Source organism: Sinocyclocheilus grahami, unplaced genomic scaffold, assembly GCF_001515645.1.
Source record: "Sinocyclocheilus grahami isolate Dianchi unplaced genomic scaffold, SAMN03320097.WGS_v1.1 scaffold128.1, whole genome shotgun sequence".
NCBI lineage: Eukaryota > Metazoa > Chordata > Actinopteri > Cypriniformes > Cyprinidae > Sinocyclocheilus > Sinocyclocheilus grahami.
This window is the reverse complement of record NW_015505307.1, coordinates 523,704-543,921: the sequence shown is the minus strand read 5'-3', so window position 1 is coordinate 543,921 and position 20,218 is coordinate 523,704. Positions and strand designations below refer to the sequence as shown.

At 35.4% G+C, this 20,218-nt stretch overlaps 1 protein-coding gene across 1 annotated transcript in view; it reads left to right on the top strand.

Moving 5' to 3' along the window:
- LOC107590488 (probable phospholipid-transporting ATPase IIA) overlaps positions 1 to 20,218 on the top strand; it is a 45,312-nt gene that overhangs the window by 18,927 nt on the left and 6,167 nt on the right. Inside the window, exons 7-15 of the mRNA XM_016279241.1 lie at positions 4,459 to 4,629; positions 5,784 to 5,882; positions 10,127 to 10,216; positions 11,445 to 11,589; positions 13,300 to 13,364; positions 15,265 to 15,420; positions 17,095 to 17,159; positions 18,367 to 18,475; positions 18,573 to 18,630. Of these exons, the coding sequence (XP_016134727.1) occupies positions 4,459 to 4,629; positions 5,784 to 5,882; positions 10,127 to 10,216; positions 11,445 to 11,589; positions 13,300 to 13,364; positions 15,265 to 15,420; positions 17,095 to 17,159; positions 18,367 to 18,475; positions 18,573 to 18,630 (958 nt within the window). The remainder of the gene's footprint in view (positions 1 to 4,458; positions 4,630 to 5,783; positions 5,883 to 10,126; positions 10,217 to 11,444; positions 11,590 to 13,299; positions 13,365 to 15,264; positions 15,421 to 17,094; positions 17,160 to 18,366; positions 18,476 to 18,572; positions 18,631 to 20,218) is intronic.

The following is a 20,218-nucleotide window of genomic DNA, read 5'->3' as shown; positions in this document are numbered from 1 at the left end:
TAAAAATATTTATAAAAAATTAAATATAATATAATATATAATATTTATAAAAAATTAAATTATATGAATATAATATATAAAATGAAGATAATAAAATCATTATTAAATTATTACAAAAATACAAAATTGAATTGTATATTATTATTTTGAAAAAATATTCCAATTCAGTCTGGCAGTAGATCTGATTTACATGTCACCAACTGTGACACATTGAGAGCATTTCACAGACGGTTACAGCCACCAGGAAGTTAACGCTGGTTGACGGCTATTTGACTTCCAAATGACAAATAACTCAAGCTCACATCAGCAGAATAATTCACTTTTGTAAAGCCATCAGTCAATTAAAAGTGTAATCAAATTATTTGCATTCAAGGTTGACTGTCTCTGATAAAGACAGGGTGCATGTTTCATTACAGTCAATTGACAACCTTCATTTTTTGCATCAGTGATTCGATGAGGTGGATCCTTTTTAAGACAGACCAGGGGCCCGTTCTTCGTACGTCGCTAACTCAGTTAGCTGGATTTGATTGTTGATGATTTGGCCTGGTCTCGGATTGTTTGGTTCTTCGAAGCTCATCCCGGAGTTGCTGTCATAGCAACAGGTCCTTAAGCTTAGACCTCTTCGGGAGCAGGCTTATTTCATGTAAACAGGATTAGATGGCATCTTTTTAAGCAGAATTGATACTTAAAATCTGTCCACTACTGCTGCGACTTTATTACAAGAGTACCCTACTAATCCAGGGACAATAATTTAAAATAATAATCATTTAAAATTTATTTAAATATAATATAATAATGTTGTGTAGTCTTTAATACTATAGACACAGCCAGTTTTACCCACTGAAAGATTTATTCGTCATAAAATAATTACTTTATAATCGTATTCGAGTCTTACACATGCTATACAGATAATGTAGAGTCGTGCATTAATTTGAGTGCTGACAGCTATTATGGGAGTGGCTTGATGGAGCGCAGGAGATGCAGATAACATTATCTTGACCCTTAAGAAACTTTAATTAATGCTGTCACATAACAAATCTGTTCAAATATAAAGTTAATTGTTAATTACTACATTGAAATAAAAATGTAAAGCCTGTACAAATACTAGAAATGATGAATATAAATAATTGGGAATCATGTAAAAAAAATATATATAATAAAAATAGTGCACATTTCATTTTTCTATTATACCATTTATGTAGTTTTGTTCGCTTGGCTGTTTCCTTATAAAGGTTCAGAAATTTGTCAAGTTTTTCGTTAGGTGTTTTTTTTAATGATATGATGTCATTACGTTGCTGTCTCGCCGCCAGCCAATCGCTGCATTGCTGATCGTGGTTTCGAGTATCGATACAACTGCCCTTTTCGGGGAACACGAGAACGCGCAGTAATCCTAGACAACTTAATCCAGATATTTTAATCTAATACGCAAATTTGTTTGAAGAACCACATTAGCCAGAGATCAGTTATCAGGATTAGAAGATCTGGAATCTTTCAAATCATCTCAGATGTAATAAGCGACGTACGAAGAACGGGCCCCCGGGGTTCTTAAAGGGATGGTTCACCCAAAAATGAAAATCCTGTCATCGTTTACTCACCTACAAGTTATTCCGAACCTGCATGAGTTTATTTCTTCTGTTGAGCACCAAAAATATATTTTGAAGAATGTTGGTAGCCGAGCAGTTGACGGTAGCCATTGACTTCCATAGAATGGGAAAAGTCATGAGCAGCATGAAAAACAATGCTAAATGGAAATAATAATATGCAACAAACCACGTTATGGTCCATCATTAGAATTGCAAAATGTCTTTATTTGAAAGGGAGGAGAAAACACTTCATATATCTTTTGTTCTTGATGGTCACAGGCCGTAAATCCAGTCGAGCTGAAATCAAAATATTATGGTTGGTAATATATTATGCTTGGTAATATGACTATGCAAATAACATATTTGGCCAACGTGTCTGTTTTCTTTTCAGCCTATGTCTCATGAATAATTTTGCATTTTTGTCCTATACAGACCTTGTTCAGATTAATAAGTGGCATATTTTGTATAGTTTGTTTAGTGTAAAACATGGGTCCTGAGAACTGCTGGTATAGACGGTGACCTTTGGGTGTTTATAACTACAATATCCAGGTGCTGATCTATATTTAGTCCGATTAAGCGGTTACCTAGCAACCATCCATCGTCAACAGTAATTGTCAAAAAGAAATGTAACATGTTTTCCACAGGGAACACCCCCAAAATGAAAGTTACCCCGCCCACACGCACAGAGAAAGAGTTGTTTCTTCTCCCAGGCCCATGTTCCCACTCTCCGAGCTGAAGTGTGTAATTGTGTGTGAGCGGGTGGGCGGCGGTGACTCACCGCGTGTGTGAGTCACCAAGTGAGAGTGTGTTCCTGTCTGACTCGCGCACACATTGTTTGCTCTTTATCTCAAAACTGTACTCTGGCTTCACTCAACAGAGTGGCGTGTCGGTTTGAGGGGTCAGTGCAAGGGTGTGTGATTTGACTGCAGATGGAGAACTCTCTCATCTGACATGTCTGATAAAAAACAGCAGTTTAGAGATCAGAATTATATGCATTTTAGCTAAAAAGGGGACATAGCACAGTTTCTGCCAATCTCATGTTCATCTTGAGTACCTGTATATAGTAGTATTGCATCCTTCATATCTCCGAAGAGTCTTTAGTTTTATCAGATTTATAAAAGACAGATACAGCTTTACGCTTCTCTCTGAAAACAGCCGAATGAAGCACCCCCACAAAATGTTGTTTCTTCCCTTAAAGGGGTCATATGATGCGATTTCAAGTTTTCCTTTCTCTTTGGAGTGTTACAAGCTCTTGGTGCATAAAGAAGATCTGTAAAGTTGCAAAGACTAAATTATAAAAGTTAAGAGTCAACCATGCCTACCTAAAACGGCTCGTTCTAACACGCCCCCACATATCTACCTCACTATGTGGAAATATTAGCATAATGCCGCCCAAATGTGCACGCAAAGAAAGAAGGCGTGGTTTCAGGAAAAGCAGTAGTGTTGATGCAGCCATGTCAGGGAGACGCTGTGTGATTCACTATGAAAGCAAAAGCACTTTATTTGGCCTTCCGGAAGTAGATGCAATTAGGAATCATTGGTTAAGATTTATTACAACAGAACAGCACAATTCAGATGTTCGAATTTGTGCAACGCATTTTATGGACGACTAGGTTTTTTGAACCTAGAAGAGTACAAGGCTGGCTGTGCACAAAGGCTTTTTCTTAAAAAAATTAAATAATTAAAAAAAAGGGGTAAAAATTTTTTGACTGGTAGTATATGTATGTAGCCTATGTATCACACTCATAACACATCTTGTTTTGGATAAGAATAAAACGTCAGGTCCGACAATATCGTGTCTTTTTTTATTTAAATCTAGCTATATTCACATTGGCCCATGGAAACCTCTATGAACACACTTGACTTGACTTGGCTAAAAAATCGCGTGGGACGAAGTTACGTTTCATTAAAAAGTGTTTACGCATTCTACACTCTTGGCGCGCAAGCCGACGAGGAAGAAGTTGGGGTTATGCGATCTTTATATAGGCGGAGCAAAATATTTCATCGCTCCGTCTATAGAGCATTGTGATTGGATGTTTACGCTGTCAGTACAGGAGACAAACCAATGGGCCACTGGCTGCTCGCTGTCCCTGCGTGATGGTTTTCGGCAAAAAAACATTCTGTCGACCCCTTAAGTGCGTCGGCCCACCGGGAAAATGCCCGGTATGCCCGATTACCAATCCAGCCCTGCTCGCGGTTATGGTAAGGGCGTTACATTTCCGACTCGTGCTTGTGGTGTTCGGCCAATCACAATGCACTGGGTCAGCTGGCCAATCAGAGCAGACTGCGCTTGTCAAAGGAGGGGGCTTTGTTGAAAACTACGTGTTTGAGAGAGGTGGGGCATAGAGGACCTACAATAATGTACAATATTTGAAAAATAATGTGTTTTTTGAACATTAAAGCATGTCAACATATTCTGTTACACCAAATACACAAAATAATGGTCTTTAAAATAGCATCATATGACCCCTTTAAAGGAGGAACTGTATGCATTAAATATATATTCAATATATGCATTATATTTATAGACAAATTTCTGCATGTAAAAATGTATAAAAATAATCACAAACTCAAAAAAATAAAAATCTGATTATTTTAAATATTGACAGTCACAGTACTTATTTATTTGCTTGGAAATGGTTGTCTGTGTGCAACGTAATGGCCAATATATATGAGAAATGTCAAATCTTAAAGATATTCTTTATTTTTATAGTATTATTCCTATTGTATATTTTGTATGAAGTAATAGCAAATATAGTGAATAAGAAATCCTTGCATCTTTACCACCACTTTTAATGTACTGTTACGTCAGGTAAAATGAAGAAAAGAAATGTGTGTTACTTATGTCGTGTCTTAACATCGTTCACATGTGCAGGCTCGCTACGTCCAGGCCAAGCTGAGCGTTCACGATCGTTCGCTGAAGGTGGCCACAGTGATAGAGAGTCTGGAGATGGAGATGGAGCTCTTGTGTCTTACTGGAGTCGAGGACCAGCTTCAGGCCGATGTCAGACCCACTCTGGAGATACTGCGCAACGCTGGCATCAAAGTCAGTGTCGACACGCACAAACATGCACAGACAATGAGATTTGACTGTGGGCGGAGCTCCCCGGCACAATGCGCCAAAAATAGTAGCGTTTATCAAAATGTCTTAACATGCAATGCTTTTGCCAGTTGAAGCTGTTCAGGACAAAAACTCAAAATTAAAATGAAAAGATGGTATTTAGCAATGCTTTATAATGTCATGATTGATTTGGAACACTAAAATGTCTAAAAAACACAAATCTGGGGCGGTACCCTTTCAAAAGGTACTAATATGTGCCTTTAAGATACTATTATGTATCCTTTAGGATTTATTTTTATAGTATTATTCCTATTGTATATTTTGTATGAAGTAATAGCAAATATAGTGAATAAGAAATCCTTGCATCTTTACCACCACTTTTAATGTACTGTGTTACGTCAGGTAAAATGAAGAAAAGAAATGTGTTACTTATGTCGTGTCTTAACATCGTTCACATGTGCAGGCTCGCTACGTCCAGGCCAAGCTGAGCGTTCACGATCGTTCGCTGAAGGTGGCCACAGTGATAGAGAGTCTGGAGATGGAGATGGAGCTCTTGTGTCTTACTGGAGTCGAGGACCAGCTTCAGGCCGATGTCAGACCCACTCTGGAGATACTGCGCAACGCTGGCATCAAAGTCAGTGTCGACACGCACAAACATGCACAGACAATGAGATTTGACTGTGGGCGGAGCTCCCCGGCACAATGCGCCAAAAATAGTAGCGTTTATCAAAATGTCTTAACATGCAATGCTTTTGCCAGTTGAAGCTGTTCAGGACAAAAACTCAAAATTAAAATGAAAAGATGGTATTTAGCAATGCTTTATAATGTCATGATTGATTTGGAACACTAAAATGTCTAAAAAACACAAATCTGGGGCGGTACCCTTTCAAAAGGTACTAATATGTGCCTTTAAGATACTATTATGTATCCTTTAGGGGTAAATATGGTACTTTTTAGCTTTTTTACCTTAAGTTACCACCCCATTGACAGCTCGTAACATTTTTCCTAAAAGTGTATAGTCTGTACAGTGTAGGATTTCACTGTGCGCCTCTAAAATGAGTTGTTTGTTGACGTGTTAACACATGTGCTTGGGTACATCAATGTCAAGCCTAATTTAACTAAACCTGTTCTTTGTCCAGGTTTGGATGCTGACCGGGGACAAATTAGAGACTGCAACCTGCACAGCCAAAAACGCCCATCTAGTGACCCGCAATCAGGACATCCACGTGTTCAGGCCTGTAAGTCCTCTCTAGACTACATATTTCAACCATTATTTTTTAAATACGTCATATCTTATTCTTCTATAATGATTTATTTCCCCCTGAGGTTAAGTAACAAGGTTTCTTGCACCAGAAAAATATATCCCAGTTTCTCCCTGACCCGTAGAAACAGGCTCTAGGTCCTTAAACAAGCTCTAGGATCTGTGCAGGAAAAAATGAGCAACGCTTATTTTCGAGTTGCAAATCTTTCATTATGTTGTAGTAGATATTTTAACGGTGCCCTATTCTTTCTCAAGGTGCTTAATGTGAAAAGACTTGTATTTTTTTGGATGGCCTCTAGTAAAGGGTTTGGGTGTGCTTGTTATTTAGGTGCCATCAGACAAACAGTGTTTCAGGATGTCATTTCAGGAGAAAAAAATCTGTAAATGAGAGCCCATGAGCAACGATGGCAGTTGAGTAGTTGCCATTGAGATGAATGGGAATGCTAACCAATATTATAGACCTCCTTGACCAAAATGATCAGAGACATTATCGGTCAGAAATATATACTACTGTTCAAAGGTTTGGGGTGAGTAGGATTTATAATGTTTTAGAAAGAGGTCTTCTCACCAAGGGTGCATTTATTTTATCAAAAATACAGTAAAAAACTGTAATAATGTGAAATATTATTGCAATTTAAAATAACGGTTTTCTATTTGAATATATTTTAAAATGTAATTTATTCCTGTGATCAAAGCTGAATTTTCAGCATCATTACTCCAGTCTTCAGTGTCACATGATCCTTCAGAAATCATCCTAATATGCTGATTTGCTGCTAAAGAAACCTTTATATTAATGTTAACTATTATTATCAATGTTAAAAACAGTTGTGCTGCTTAATTTTTTTGTGGGAAGTGTGATACATTGTTTTTTTTTCAGGATTCTCAGCATTTATTTGAAAAATAAAACTTTTGTAACATTATAAATGTCTTTACTGTAAATTTTGATCAATTGAATGTGTCCTTGCTTAATAAAACTATAAACAGTAACTTTTGAACAGTAGTGTACTAGCTCAATAAATCTTGTCTCACACCCAAATGTCTCCAACACAAATAGACTCCAAAGCTTGATTGAGTTTAGTAGCCTTCATTGAACCAAACAGGGAAAGTAGCTTCCTGAAGCCTCCTTGTGCCCTTTCTCTGTGAAACCTGACTCTATGAGCTCTTGTGGAGTTCCCATGTGCCGTGCTGCCACAGAAAGAGGAAGGCTGAATCTTCCTCGCAGCAGCAGTTCCTGGAAACAGAAGACAATGGCTGGCACAACATGAAAACAGGCACCTCGTTCCCTGCAGATCGAAGCGGCATCTGGATTGACTTCCTCCTGGATACAAATGGCATCCAGATTGAGGTCTGGTGTATTTGAAATTGACAGATGAATTGCTTTGGTGCGAATGTCCACCGATTAGAAAACATCCTCTCTGTTGGCGAGGAGTTTTGGATGGATTTATGTGTCCAAAATTGGTTTTGGAATATTGTCTGTTTTTGCTCCGTTTCGTGAACGAAAATATTTCTAATAATGCCATAGCAAAACTGTTGTGTGTCTTTGAGCAACACACAGCGGTCTTTCGTTACTGAATGAATCAGCTGTTAGAACGAATCAAGTGAGTCAGTGATTCAATGACCCATTCATAATAACAGTCCCTTGCTTTGTTCTTGAATGAATCAGCTGTTTGAACAAATCGAGCGAGTTAATGATTCAATGACCCATTCATAAAGATAGTCACTTGTTTCGTTACCGAATGAATCAGCCATTTGAATGAATCTTGTGAGTCAATGATTCAGTGACCCATTCATAAAGACAGTCACTTGCTTAATTTCTGAATGAATCAGATGGTTGAATGAATCGAGTGAGTCAATGATTCAATGTCCCATTTGTAAAGACAGTCACTAGCTTTGTTTGTGAATGAATCAGGCGTTTGAACAAATCGAACGAGTTAATGATTCAATGACCCATTCATAACACCAGTCACTTGTTTTGTTACTGAATGAATCAGCTGTTTGAACGAATCTTGTGAGTCAATGATTCAGTGACCCGTTCATAAAGACAGTCACTTGCTTAATTTCTGAATGAATCAGATTTTTGAATGAATCAAGTGAGTCAATGATTCAATGTCCCATTTGTAAAGACGAGTCACTTCATTCTTGAATGAATCAGCCATTTGAACGAATCTAGTGTGTCAATGATTCAGTTACCCATTCATAAAGACAGTCACTTGCATAATTTCTGAATGAATCAAGTGAGTCAGTGATTCAATGACCAATTCATAAAGCCAGTAACTTTTTTTCATTCTTGAATGGATCAGCTGTTTGAACGAATCGGTTGAATGAATGACTGAATGACTCGCGCATTAAAGGAACACTCCACTATTTTTGAAAATGGGCTTATTTTCCAACTCCCCTAGAGTTAAGCAGTTGAGTTTTACCGTTTTCTAATCCATTCAGCCGATCTCCGGGGTTGGCGGTAGCACTTTTAGCTGTAGTTTAGCATAGATCATTGAATCTGATTAGACCGTTAGCATCTCGCTCAAAAATGACCAAAGAGTTTCTATATTTTTCCTATTTAAAACTTGACTCTTCTGTAGTTACATCGTGGACCAAGACCGATGGAAAATGAAAAGTTGCGATTTTCTAGGCCAATATGGCTAGGAACTATACTCTCATTCTGGCGTAATAATCAAGGAATTTTGCTGCCGTACCATGGGTGCAGCAGGCGCAATGATATTACACAGCGCTGACCGCCGGACGCTCCTTCGTCGAATCAGCTGGCCTCCACTCACTCAGCCTGCCGGCCGTTCCTCACTCTAGGCAGCCGCCGCTCACTCTAGCCCGCCGTGTGGGGACGCTGTGTTTCGTTGTGAAAGCAAAACTACTTTGTTTGGCCTTCCAAAAGAGGACACGACTGGGGGGTAACATTTCTGTCACACGCTTAAGAAATTCGGCCAATCACAACGCACTGGATAGCTGGCCAATCAGAGCACACCTCGCTTTTCAGACCGATGAGCTTTGTAAAAATCGACGCGTTTCAGAAAAGCGGGGCATAGAGGAGAAACAATAATGTACAGTATGTGGAAAATAATGTGTTTTTTTAACCTTACACCGCATAAACACATTTCATTACACTAAATACACAAAATAATGTTCTTTTTAGCAACATCATATGACCCCTTTAAATAGGAAAAATATAGAAACTCTTTGGTCATTTTTGAGCGAGATGCTAACGGTCTAATCAGATTCAATGATCTATGCTAAGCTACAGCTAAAAGTGCTACCAGAGATTGGCTGAATGGATTCAAAAACTGTAAAACTCAACTGTTTAACTCTAAGGGAGTTGGAAAATGAGCCTATTTTCAAAAATAGTGGAGTGTTCCTTTAAGGCTATTTTGGTTTCATATTTAGAGTATAATTAATTTTTTTTTATATATATATATATAATTTCATATTTCAATTTTAATTAAAGAACATTAATGCCCATTTATTGTCATTGTTTATGCAATGTTGAATCAAAATATTTCTTTATAAAGCTAGTATTTGTAATGTCTATTCAATGCTTTTCCCATCTAACACAATAATAGCTTTAAATGATCTTTGAGGTGATGCAAGGCTGAATTTTCAGCAGCTTTTTTTCTTCAGCGTCACGTGATACTTCAGAAATCATTCTCATATGCTGAATATATGCTGCTTAGGAAACATCTTATTGGTTTTGGTTCATGTTCTAAGAAAATTATAAAGGAATAGTTCATCTGAAAATCATTTACTCACCTCTTTGTCTTCCCAAACGTGTATGGTGTTTCTCGTATGGAAAAGAACAGCGTGAACATTCTTACTAACATCTCCTTTAGTGGTTCACAGCGGAAAGTAAGTCATATAGGTTTGAATACAACATAGGGGTGAGTTTGTTTTAAACCTTTTAATCTAACGTCTTGAGCAAGCAATATCTGCCCAAAGCCATCTGTAAATACAAAAACAACAGTTAGTTATAGTGAACTTCCTGTGTGAAACTTGCAGACAGCAGGCGAAGTAAACCTCACAGTTTAGACGGTTGAGCAGATCGCTAGTTGAATCTGGCACGGTCTGCCACGCAACTGACAGCTGAAGTTAATATCTCAGTCTGGGGATCTTGCTGCGGTTCACCGCTAGTGTTTCTGAGATCATTATCCGAGTGGCTGCTCGTGTGTTTTTGTGAGCAAAAACAGTCCTGACAGTGAACACTCCGATGGGTTGCAGGTAACCACTCGAAGCGAAGCCCACCTTGAGCTCAACGCCTTCAGGAGGAAACACGACTGCGCGCTGGTGATATCGGGAGACTCTCTGGAGGTAACGTGAGCCTGCATGTACGCATTCGATTCGAACAAACCCCTAACACTTTTACCAACTCAAGCCGCATTGTTTGTGTAACAGACATTAATAACACATCAAATCATGCAACTTCTGCTGTTACTTTGTGATCAGACTTATCTACCGGACGATAAAATCTCGAGACAATAATATAGAGTCTCTAGACTCGGGCCACCCTAGCAACTTCCTTGAAACCACCCAGCAACAACATACACTAACGTTCAAAAGTTTGGATTACTTTAATGTCTTTGAAAGAAGGAAATGTTTACCCAGGCTGCATTTATTTGATCAAATGTACAGTAAAAACAGTAATATTGTAAAATATTATTACAATTTAAAATAACTTTTTTATTTGAATATATTTTAAATTGTAATTTATTCCTGTGATGCAAAGCTGAATTTTCAGCATCATTACTCCAGTCTTCAGTGTCACATGATCCTTCAGAAATCATTCTAATATGCTGATTTGCTGCTCAAGAATCAATTTAGCTCAAGTATCCATTTTGAAAACAGTTATGCTGCTTATACATTTTTTTGTTTTCATTTTTTTCAAGATTCTTTGATGAATAGAAAATTCAAAAGAACAGCATTTATTTGAGAAAGAAATGTTTTGTAACATTTTATAGTCTTTACTGTCACATTTGATCAATTTAATGCATCCTTGCTGAATAAAAATATTAATTTCTTATATTAAAAAATTGTACTAATCCCAAACTTTTCAAATTTAATGTATTAGCGCATTAATACCCTGAATACCTTAGCAACTGCATAGCAACCCCCCTAGCAACCACTCCAAATACACTAGCATCATGGAAGACAGTTTTGCATTGGCCGGAACCACTCAGTTTTTTTTTTTTTTTTTTTTTTTTTTTTTTTCAGAAAATGAAAAAAAAAATGTTTATATGAACCTCAATCAGAGTACTGATAAATCTGTAGATATTAGTATAAAATATGATTGTTATAATGAGGTTAAAATTTGATTAATTTGCCTCATGTGTGTAATTTGTGTGTGATAGCCTCTTTTTTCTGTTTTTTTTTATTTATTTACTTTTTTTTTTTTTAAGATGTCTCATGATGTTTGCATTTTCAGTAAATGACCAGTTTGATCAATAGTTTGTTTCAGGTTTCATTTATGGAGGTTTTGTGCCTTTAGTATTGATTTGTCTGTCTGCTGTCTCTGTTCTCAGTCCTGCTGTTGTTGTTGCAGGTCTGTCTGAAGTATTATGAGTATGAGTTTATGGAGTTGGCGTGTCAGTGTCCGGCCATCGTGTGCTGCCGCTGCGCTCCCACACAGAAAGCTCAGATCGTTCGTCTGCTGCAGGAACGCACCGGCAAACTCACCTGTGCCGTGGGTGAGTACACGCAACTTCCTCTCAGCCCTCTGCACTTCCTGTGCCATTAAAAGACTTAATGGTAACAATAACGTTTCATTTGTTAACATTAGTTAACTACATTAGTTAATAATAATTCTTCAGCATTTTTCAATAATGAAATAATTTCAGCATTCACTAATACATTATTAAAAATCAAAAGATATATATGTTAATATTATTTAATGGACCTGAGCTAACACAAACTAACAATGAGCGGTTGTATTTTTATTTTATTTTATTTTAATAAATACAGTAACAAATGTCTTGCTCATTATTATTTAATGCTAGTTAATGCATTAACTAATGTTAACTAATAGGACCTTATTGTGAAGTGTTACCCACTTAATTATTGCAGTCTTTGTTTTTTATTATTTTTTTATTTTATTTTAACTTCTAAGTATTTTTATTCATGGGCATGGATCAACACAGATTTCATTACATTAATTTATTAATATTATTTATCTGTATTAATAAATATAATAGGGATGGACTGATATAGACATTTAAAGCTATAATTTAGAATATGAACTGCTTAAAATTAAATTAGGCATAAAAACATTGTACCTTGAAAAAACTAAGCAATAATATTAGCCAATAACACTATAGTTATCAATATTTAAAGTTGATATTATCACAGGGTTATTATCATTATCTAAAACCATAAAAAAAATACTTATAAAATAAACTATACTAATGAAAATTAAATAAAATATTAAAACAACTTAAACTTATTTCATGTTAGCTAGTTGTCAAAGCAACTTTTCTCATTTTTGTTACTAAATAAACTAAAACTAGTAAATAAAAATTAATACATACTATATAGACATTAAACTCTTTCCGTCTTTTAGAAGGAAACGCTTCCCCGCCAAAGACGAGTTTTTATGGCTTTTCGTTTTTTCACTGTTGTACACTCGGGGCGCTATTACGCATCTTCTGAACGAGTACAAAACTTCCCGAACAAAAACACACGTGAACAGGACGGAGAAACGAGCGATCTCTTATGTAAACAGATGCATATGAAAAATAATGCGATCATCAGCAATAGACAGCATATAAATGAAAACTGCATAATGTTACGGAGTAAAATGTTGATCCAGGAAGTGGTATATGTCTGTGCAAGCTTTGGAGGTGTTGATGGAATCGATTTACTGGATTTATGCTTTGACAATCGTATTCTCCAGATGTAGTTTTTGATAAAAATGGGGTTTTCTCACCTTTTTGCTCAAAATTATGCATTTTTATGAAATCTTACCTATATTCAAGTGTTGATAAAAAAAAGAATGCTTTAAGCTAGGATAAAACAGGTTTTTTTGTTTAAAAGTAGAGGCTCTGTTTTGTTTTTTTTTGGTGTATTGCATATTCAAATATTCATACAGCAAATATACTGGAGGCCATCAAATTTTTGTGAAATTCATCAAAGTCGCTGGTGGTGGCTGGCAACTTTTTTCAAAAATGCAGGCGGGGGAAAAGTTAAAAAGCTAAATTTTTAAAACTTTTACTAAAATTAAAATATAAAAATAAATTACATTTATGCTTTTTAATTTATTGAATATTTTTATTCAAAATATTAACTAAAGCTATGATAATATATCAATGATACTAATATGACCGTGCCTTTTCATAAGGTCTCGATCTGGGTCACGGCACCAGCTGTCTCTGACTCATCACTGGCTGTTTTCTCTTTCTCAGGGGATGGAGGAAATGATGTCAGTATGATCCAGGAAGCAGACTGTGGCGTGGGAGTGGAGGGCAAAGTAAGAGCTACCACTTCCCAGAGCAGCAGTCCTGTCAAACACACTTTCGCCTGCTTCCGGAGGCTTCCGTCCATCTGCGCTCGCTGCATCAAACACACATGCAGCACAGAGATTCTCACATTTTTTACGTTACATGACACTGAAAGCTCAGCGGTGTTCTCATGTAAAATCACTTCACACATTTACACGCCACAACTTCCCACGACTGATCTACAGCGTGTGATAGTCAACATAAAATCTAAATTCACTCTAGTTATTTTCTAAAAACAAGCTCCTGGAATTTATCAATGTTATTTTAAACAATGCAATGTTTGTTTGTTTTTATAATCTTTCTTCAAATAGTAATAACTTTCTCAGCCTCTGAAACAACTTTAATTGGTAATCATTATTTAAATTAATTTCATTTAAGCAGTAAGGTAGATGAGGCCACACTATATTGAGTGCACTAGCATTCAACAACTGACTGGTTTATCTAGTTTATTAATTAGTTTTTCATAGCTGTATTGACTAATTAAGACCTGAACCATCTGTTTTAATATCAGAAATAATATTGTGTTCAACTAGTTTATCTACAGCTTTTTTCTTATTAATTTATATTTATATTTTATTTTATTTAGTTGTTTTTATATAAATAGTTCAGCTAGAGATATATTAGTTTTTTATATGCCTAGCTGTATCAACCAATGATTATGTTTATATAGATATATATAGATGTATATTTTAGTGGTTTATTTTTAGTGATTCTTTAATTATAATAGCTAATAATTTTTCATATTCCTAGCTGATTAATCAAGACAGGAGCCATCCGTCTTAATATCAGAAATATTAATGTGTTCTTCATAAACCTATAGTTTTTCATAAACCTAGCTGTATTGATTTTTTTTGTTTTTTATATTATTTTTTAATTTTTAATTTGCATTTTTAGAAGCAATTTAGTCATAATAGTTAATAGTTTTTCATATTCCTAGCTGTTCTGATTAATCAAGAACCATTCATCTCAATATCAGATATATTAATGTGTTCAACTAATTGATCTGCCATTTTTTATTATTTTTATTTATTTTATCTAGATTTTATTTTATATAAATATTTCAGCTAGGGATAATTTGTCATTAACCTAGCTGTATTGAATAATCATTTTATTTTTTAATGGTGATTCTTTAATTATAACACTTAATAGTTTTTCATATTTCGAGCTATTTTGATCAATCAAGACCAGAACCATCCATCTTAATAGCAGAAATATTCATGTGTTTAGCTAATTCATCTGCAGTTTTTTATTATTTGTTTACATTTTTATTTTATCTAGTTTTTATTATATTTTATATAAATAGTTTTTCATATACTTAGCTGTATTGACTAACAATTATTTATTTGCATTTGTATAATTTATTATAATTTTATGTTTTAATTATTTTATTATAAATAGGAATATATTACTTTTTAATTTACCTAGCTATATTGACCAAAGATTTCAAAACAAGTAAGAAACTTCAGTGACTCTACATTGTTTATTTCAGGATGGTCTGACTTCAGGAAACCCACCCTGAGGTCGACGTCCAGTTTAGAAACACATTTTACATGTCAGACGTTTTATGAGTCTAAATGTACCTAAAATACTACAAAGCCAAGCTTGACCCAGTTGTGGTGGGCCAAGCGAGGTTTCCAGATCATCAAAATGAGACGTTATGGGACGGTTAATTGATATTGAGTCATTCATGACTAACACAGCTTAAGCCTTGATTGACTTGACGTGGTTACGTGGGGCGTTGTTTTTGCTTCTCTCAGTCACTGCTGAACTTCCCAGTGATCCGAAGATGTTTAATATAGGCCGGCTTAATCTAGAAACATTGCTCGTGGTCCAGAAGACATCCATTTGTTTATTTCTCTGTGTGTGCAGGAAGGGAAGCAGGCGTCTCTGGCTGCAGATTTCTCCATCACTCAGTTTAAGCACTTGGGCAGACTGCTCATGGTCCACGGCAGAAACAGCTACAAGCGCTCCGCCGCGCTCAGCCAGTTTGTCATCCACCGGAGTCTCTGCATCAGCACCATGCAGGTAGTGTCTGCTGCAGTAATTAGCCACGGCTAGCCCATCAATCACAGCAGCCGCACATAAACACAGTGCAGCGATGAGCGCTTCATGTTTTAAAAAAAGAACGACATGTTTCAGGCAAAACTGTACTGCATTTACCCCAGTATAACACATTCATGTTAGTATATTGCTGCACTCTATTATATATTCATTTGCTGCAGGTGTTTTGATGCTTGTGAATAAACTTAAATATTATATATAGATTTACTGTAATAACACTAACAAAAAAAAACCAAGCTATCATGGTAATATTACTTTTTTTAACACACCATAGTGTTACTATAGCATTGGAATGATTTCTGCACACGATATTAGTGTATTACCATAGTTTTTTGGATTTATTCCACTGTGTGCAGTGGTAATTCCATGTTTTGTGTGTGTGTGTGTGTGTGTGTGTGTGTGTACGTGTACTGGTTTATATATCCTGGTGGGGACTTAAACCTGACTACACACAGACTCATGGGGACTCGTGTCACGGTGGGGACCTAAATTGTGGTCCCCACGGGTACAAAAGCTTATAAATCATACAGAATTAAGTTTTTTGAAAATCTAAAAATGCAGAAAGATTCCTGGTGTAGGGCAATAGAATATACGGTCTGTACAGTATAAAAACCATTACGCCTATGGAGAGTCCCCTCAAGGATAGCTGACCAGACGTGTGTGTGTGTGTGTTTGGAGTCAGTAATTTTTTTTCTTTTTCTCTTTTTTTTTAAAGTAATGAATGCTTTTATTCAGCAAGGATGTGTTAAATTGATAAAAATGTATAAGAAAGACTTACATTGTTAGAAAAGATTTCTATTTTAAATAAACGCTGTTCTTTTTAACTTTATTCATCAAATAATCTTGAAAAAGAAAGAATCACAAATTCCCAAAAAATATTGTAAATGCTAATAATATTTCAATCATGACCACTCTTTGAAGATTTTAGCATGGTGATGGATATGACACTGTTAATGTTTTTGGTCTTGGCGGAACAGATCTGCTACACTGCTGCTGCTGTTGGTTATTGCTGTAATTGTAGATATTGCTGCTGCTGCAAGCAAGTACAGGAACTTGCTACTGCCAATGCATATGGCGATATGGTGCCATGAGTATTTAAGACATACTGCTGCTGCACAAATAGCATATAAAATAACCCCGTAGCAGATCTATACAGGTGGAGCTGGGGAAAGTGGAGGGTTTCAGAGAAACTCTGAAAGCGCGCTGCAGGAATCTCAAGTGAATGCTAGCCAGTCATATAAATGCAAGGCATTGGCTTCATATGCAGCATGAACCAAACAGCTGTGCCAAGTCGTTTAACTCTGAATATCATCGGTTACGTTAACACCCCATCAGAATGCGCCATCTAGAGTTTCATGACTGAACTATATATTTTACAATATTACTGTTTTTTCTGTATTTTTGGTCAAATAAATGCAGCCATGATGAACAGAAGAGACTTCTGTAAAACACATTAAAAATTTTTACTGATTCCTTTTGAACAGCAGTGTATATATGTGTGTGTGTGTATATATATATATATATATATATATATCAAAGTTCCAGAGTATTGCCATCTAATGGATGATTGATTTTACCACTGAATATAGCATGGCTTTGGTTGCCTGCTGTCTGACGTTTCTGCTGATGTTTCCACAGGCCGTGTTCTCTTCTGTCTTCTACTTTGCATCTGTTCCACTTTATCAAGGCTTCCTCATTATCGGGTGAGTGTGTGAGTGCTGATGACTCATTTGCACTCGCTGAAATCTCGCTGGCATTTTAGACAGCTCTGACATTTAAGGATCGCAGAGGGTTTTGTTCCATCTAGATGTATGGCCACTGAGCTCGAAGAAGAGCTCCAGAGACATCTGACGGACATCAAAAGACTCTTTGTGATGTCTGAAGCGAACAAGGGGTTAAAGCTGGCAGGCTTAGATCTGGTCTAATTCAGGGAAAATGATGAAACACTCCACCAAGACAGTGAGAGGAAAAACGTGAAACGTCATCCACACGAGTACAGATGTCAATCTAGATCGATCACTTTGACTTTTTCTGCATATGACATATATGTGGGTAACTTGTACAAGTCAGCAAAATGTCTAAAACTTTACTACATTTGGTGCATTTGACTTTTATTCACTGATAAATGTCAGAGCTAAATGATGTTTTCAGTTAATGCTCTTTGGAACTTTCTATTCATCAAAGAATCCTGAAAAAAAAAATATATATATATATATATATATATATATGTACAAGCAGCACAACTGTTTTCAACATTGATGATAACAAGAAATGTTTACATTATTTTAAAACATAATTACATAATTTATAATAATCGTATTTAAACTGTAATTCAGTAATTACATCATTTGAAATGTTATTGTAAATTGTAATATTTTACATTATTACTGTATTTTTGATATTGATTTGATTTTGATATTGCATAAATGCAGCCTATATTATATTATATGTGACCCTGGAGCACAAAAGCAGTCTTAAGTCGCTGGGGTATATTTTTAGCAATAACCAAAAAAACATTGTATGGGTCAAAATTATCGATCTTTCTTTTATGCCAAAAATCATTAGGATATTAAGTAAAGATCATGTTCCATGAAGATATTTTGTAAATTACCTCCCGTAAATATATCAAAACTTAATTTTTGATTAGTAATATGCATTGCTAAGAACTTAATTTGGACAACTTTAAAGATGATTCTCTCAATATTTAGATTTTTTTGCACCCTCAGATTCCAGATTTTCAAATAGTTGTATCTCAGCCAAATATTGTCCTTTCCTAACAAACCATACATCAATGAAAATATTATTTATTCAGCTTTCAGATCATGTATCAATCTCAATTTTAAAAAATCAACCCTTATGACTGGATTTGTGGTCCAAGGTCACATATTATCTTTATTTTTTTCCTCACAGATACTCCACTATCTACACCATGTTCCCAGTTTTCTCTCTGGTTTTGGATAAAGATGTCAAGTCTGAGGTGGCCATGTTATATCCTGAACTTTACAAAGATCTTCTAAAGGTATTTTTGACCCTGTCAGTCTCAAATTAATAACCTAAGACCATTTAGTTAATGTATCTTGCTTTTAAATATTAACAATTTTCTTTTTTTTTTTCAGGGACGACCTCTCTCATTCAAAACCTTCTTAATATGGGTCTTGATCAGTATCTACCAAGGTAAGCAAATTCTCTGGTTATTTTACCCTATGGTCCGCAACAAGCTTCACTCAATGAGCAATAGTGTGGAAATTGAGAAGAGCAGTTATGTCTAGCGTAACTGTGATTGTAACGTTCATTCAGAGGCTTGTTAAGAAAACGGCAGCACTGTGCGAATATGAATGTTGTTTCATCCAAACAAACCCACGCACATGGTTTCGCTCGCCCGCGCTGAATAGTTTATTTGTGTCTGGCTATAATAGCCCAGTAACACAAGGAGCTTTTCCACGATTGCTGTGGATTGCTCCTCCCGCTGTCTTTGTGTGTAAATCTTTCAGCGTCACACCGCTGGTTCAGAAGGTGATTGTGTTTGCATTAGACTGCGTTGGGTATTTCCTCACTTCTTTGAGAGCTTGCTTTCAGAAGAGACGTCCTATATCCCTCATTACTCATCTGCTTTCACCCAAACGCAGGTTATTCTGCTCTTTGTGTTTTGGCTTCGGTTCCTATAGCATGCTTGCATTTGTGCTTTAAATAGAGCTGGAATTTCATTTGCGTTCGAGCTCAGAGGTCACAATAACACTTCAGGACAGGAAACGCTCAAAAAAAAAAAAAAAAAAAGCTAAATCCATGAAAATGTTCTTCCTTTTCCTGAGATGGCAGATAGGACAATCTCAGGGAATTTCTGTGCTCTCATAAAGTGAATCCTCCGTTCTGAGACGAATGTTTTCTTTTCATCTTGACCTCTATCATATATCTGCAGCTAAAAATGAATGGACAAAAGTTCTTTATTTAACTTGAAAGAATGAACTTCTCAATCCTTTACTCCAATAATAACCTGCACACGTAAATCGAAGTATAATAATATATATAATAATTGTACAAATCCATTGTATATAGTATATCAGAAATTGCATATTTCAAATTTAGTTAAGCTGTCGAGTATGTTGTGAAATTTACTGAATCATTTGTTAAAAATGCACTTCTAAATATGCATATTTATTATAGGTGTAATTAAATATGTATATTTATTTTTTGTTGGATTTAGGCATGTGTTAAGCAGTGTATATATATATATATATATATATATATATATATAGTTTTAGTAATATATTTTATAATATAATAAAAAAAAATTCTGTATATAATTTCTAAATTTTATAATATATTTTATTATATATTATATATATTATTGCAAATAAAATGTAATATAGTTCTTCATCTGAGGATTAATACAATTTAAGCTCACAGGTTCTCTGTTTTTTCTCTCTCATGAATGCCCTCGGCTCTTTGTGAGTAATTTTTATCAAATGTTAAATTTGTAAATAATTACAAATATATTTTGTATTCTAAAAATTTTTTATTTTTTAAGATAAAATATAGTTATATACAAAATAATATTTTAAAAATGTATTTTTTAATTTGTTTAACAGTTTTCTAGTTCTATTAAAGTAGTAGTGTTTAGTGAAAATTGATCTGACCACTTGTTTAGTTGTGTAGACAATATTTTTTCTGCTCATCTCAAAAAATGTTTTGCCCCAGAAATTCCTCTTTATGAGAGCTTTTATATATGTGTGTGTGTGTGTATATATATATATATATATATATA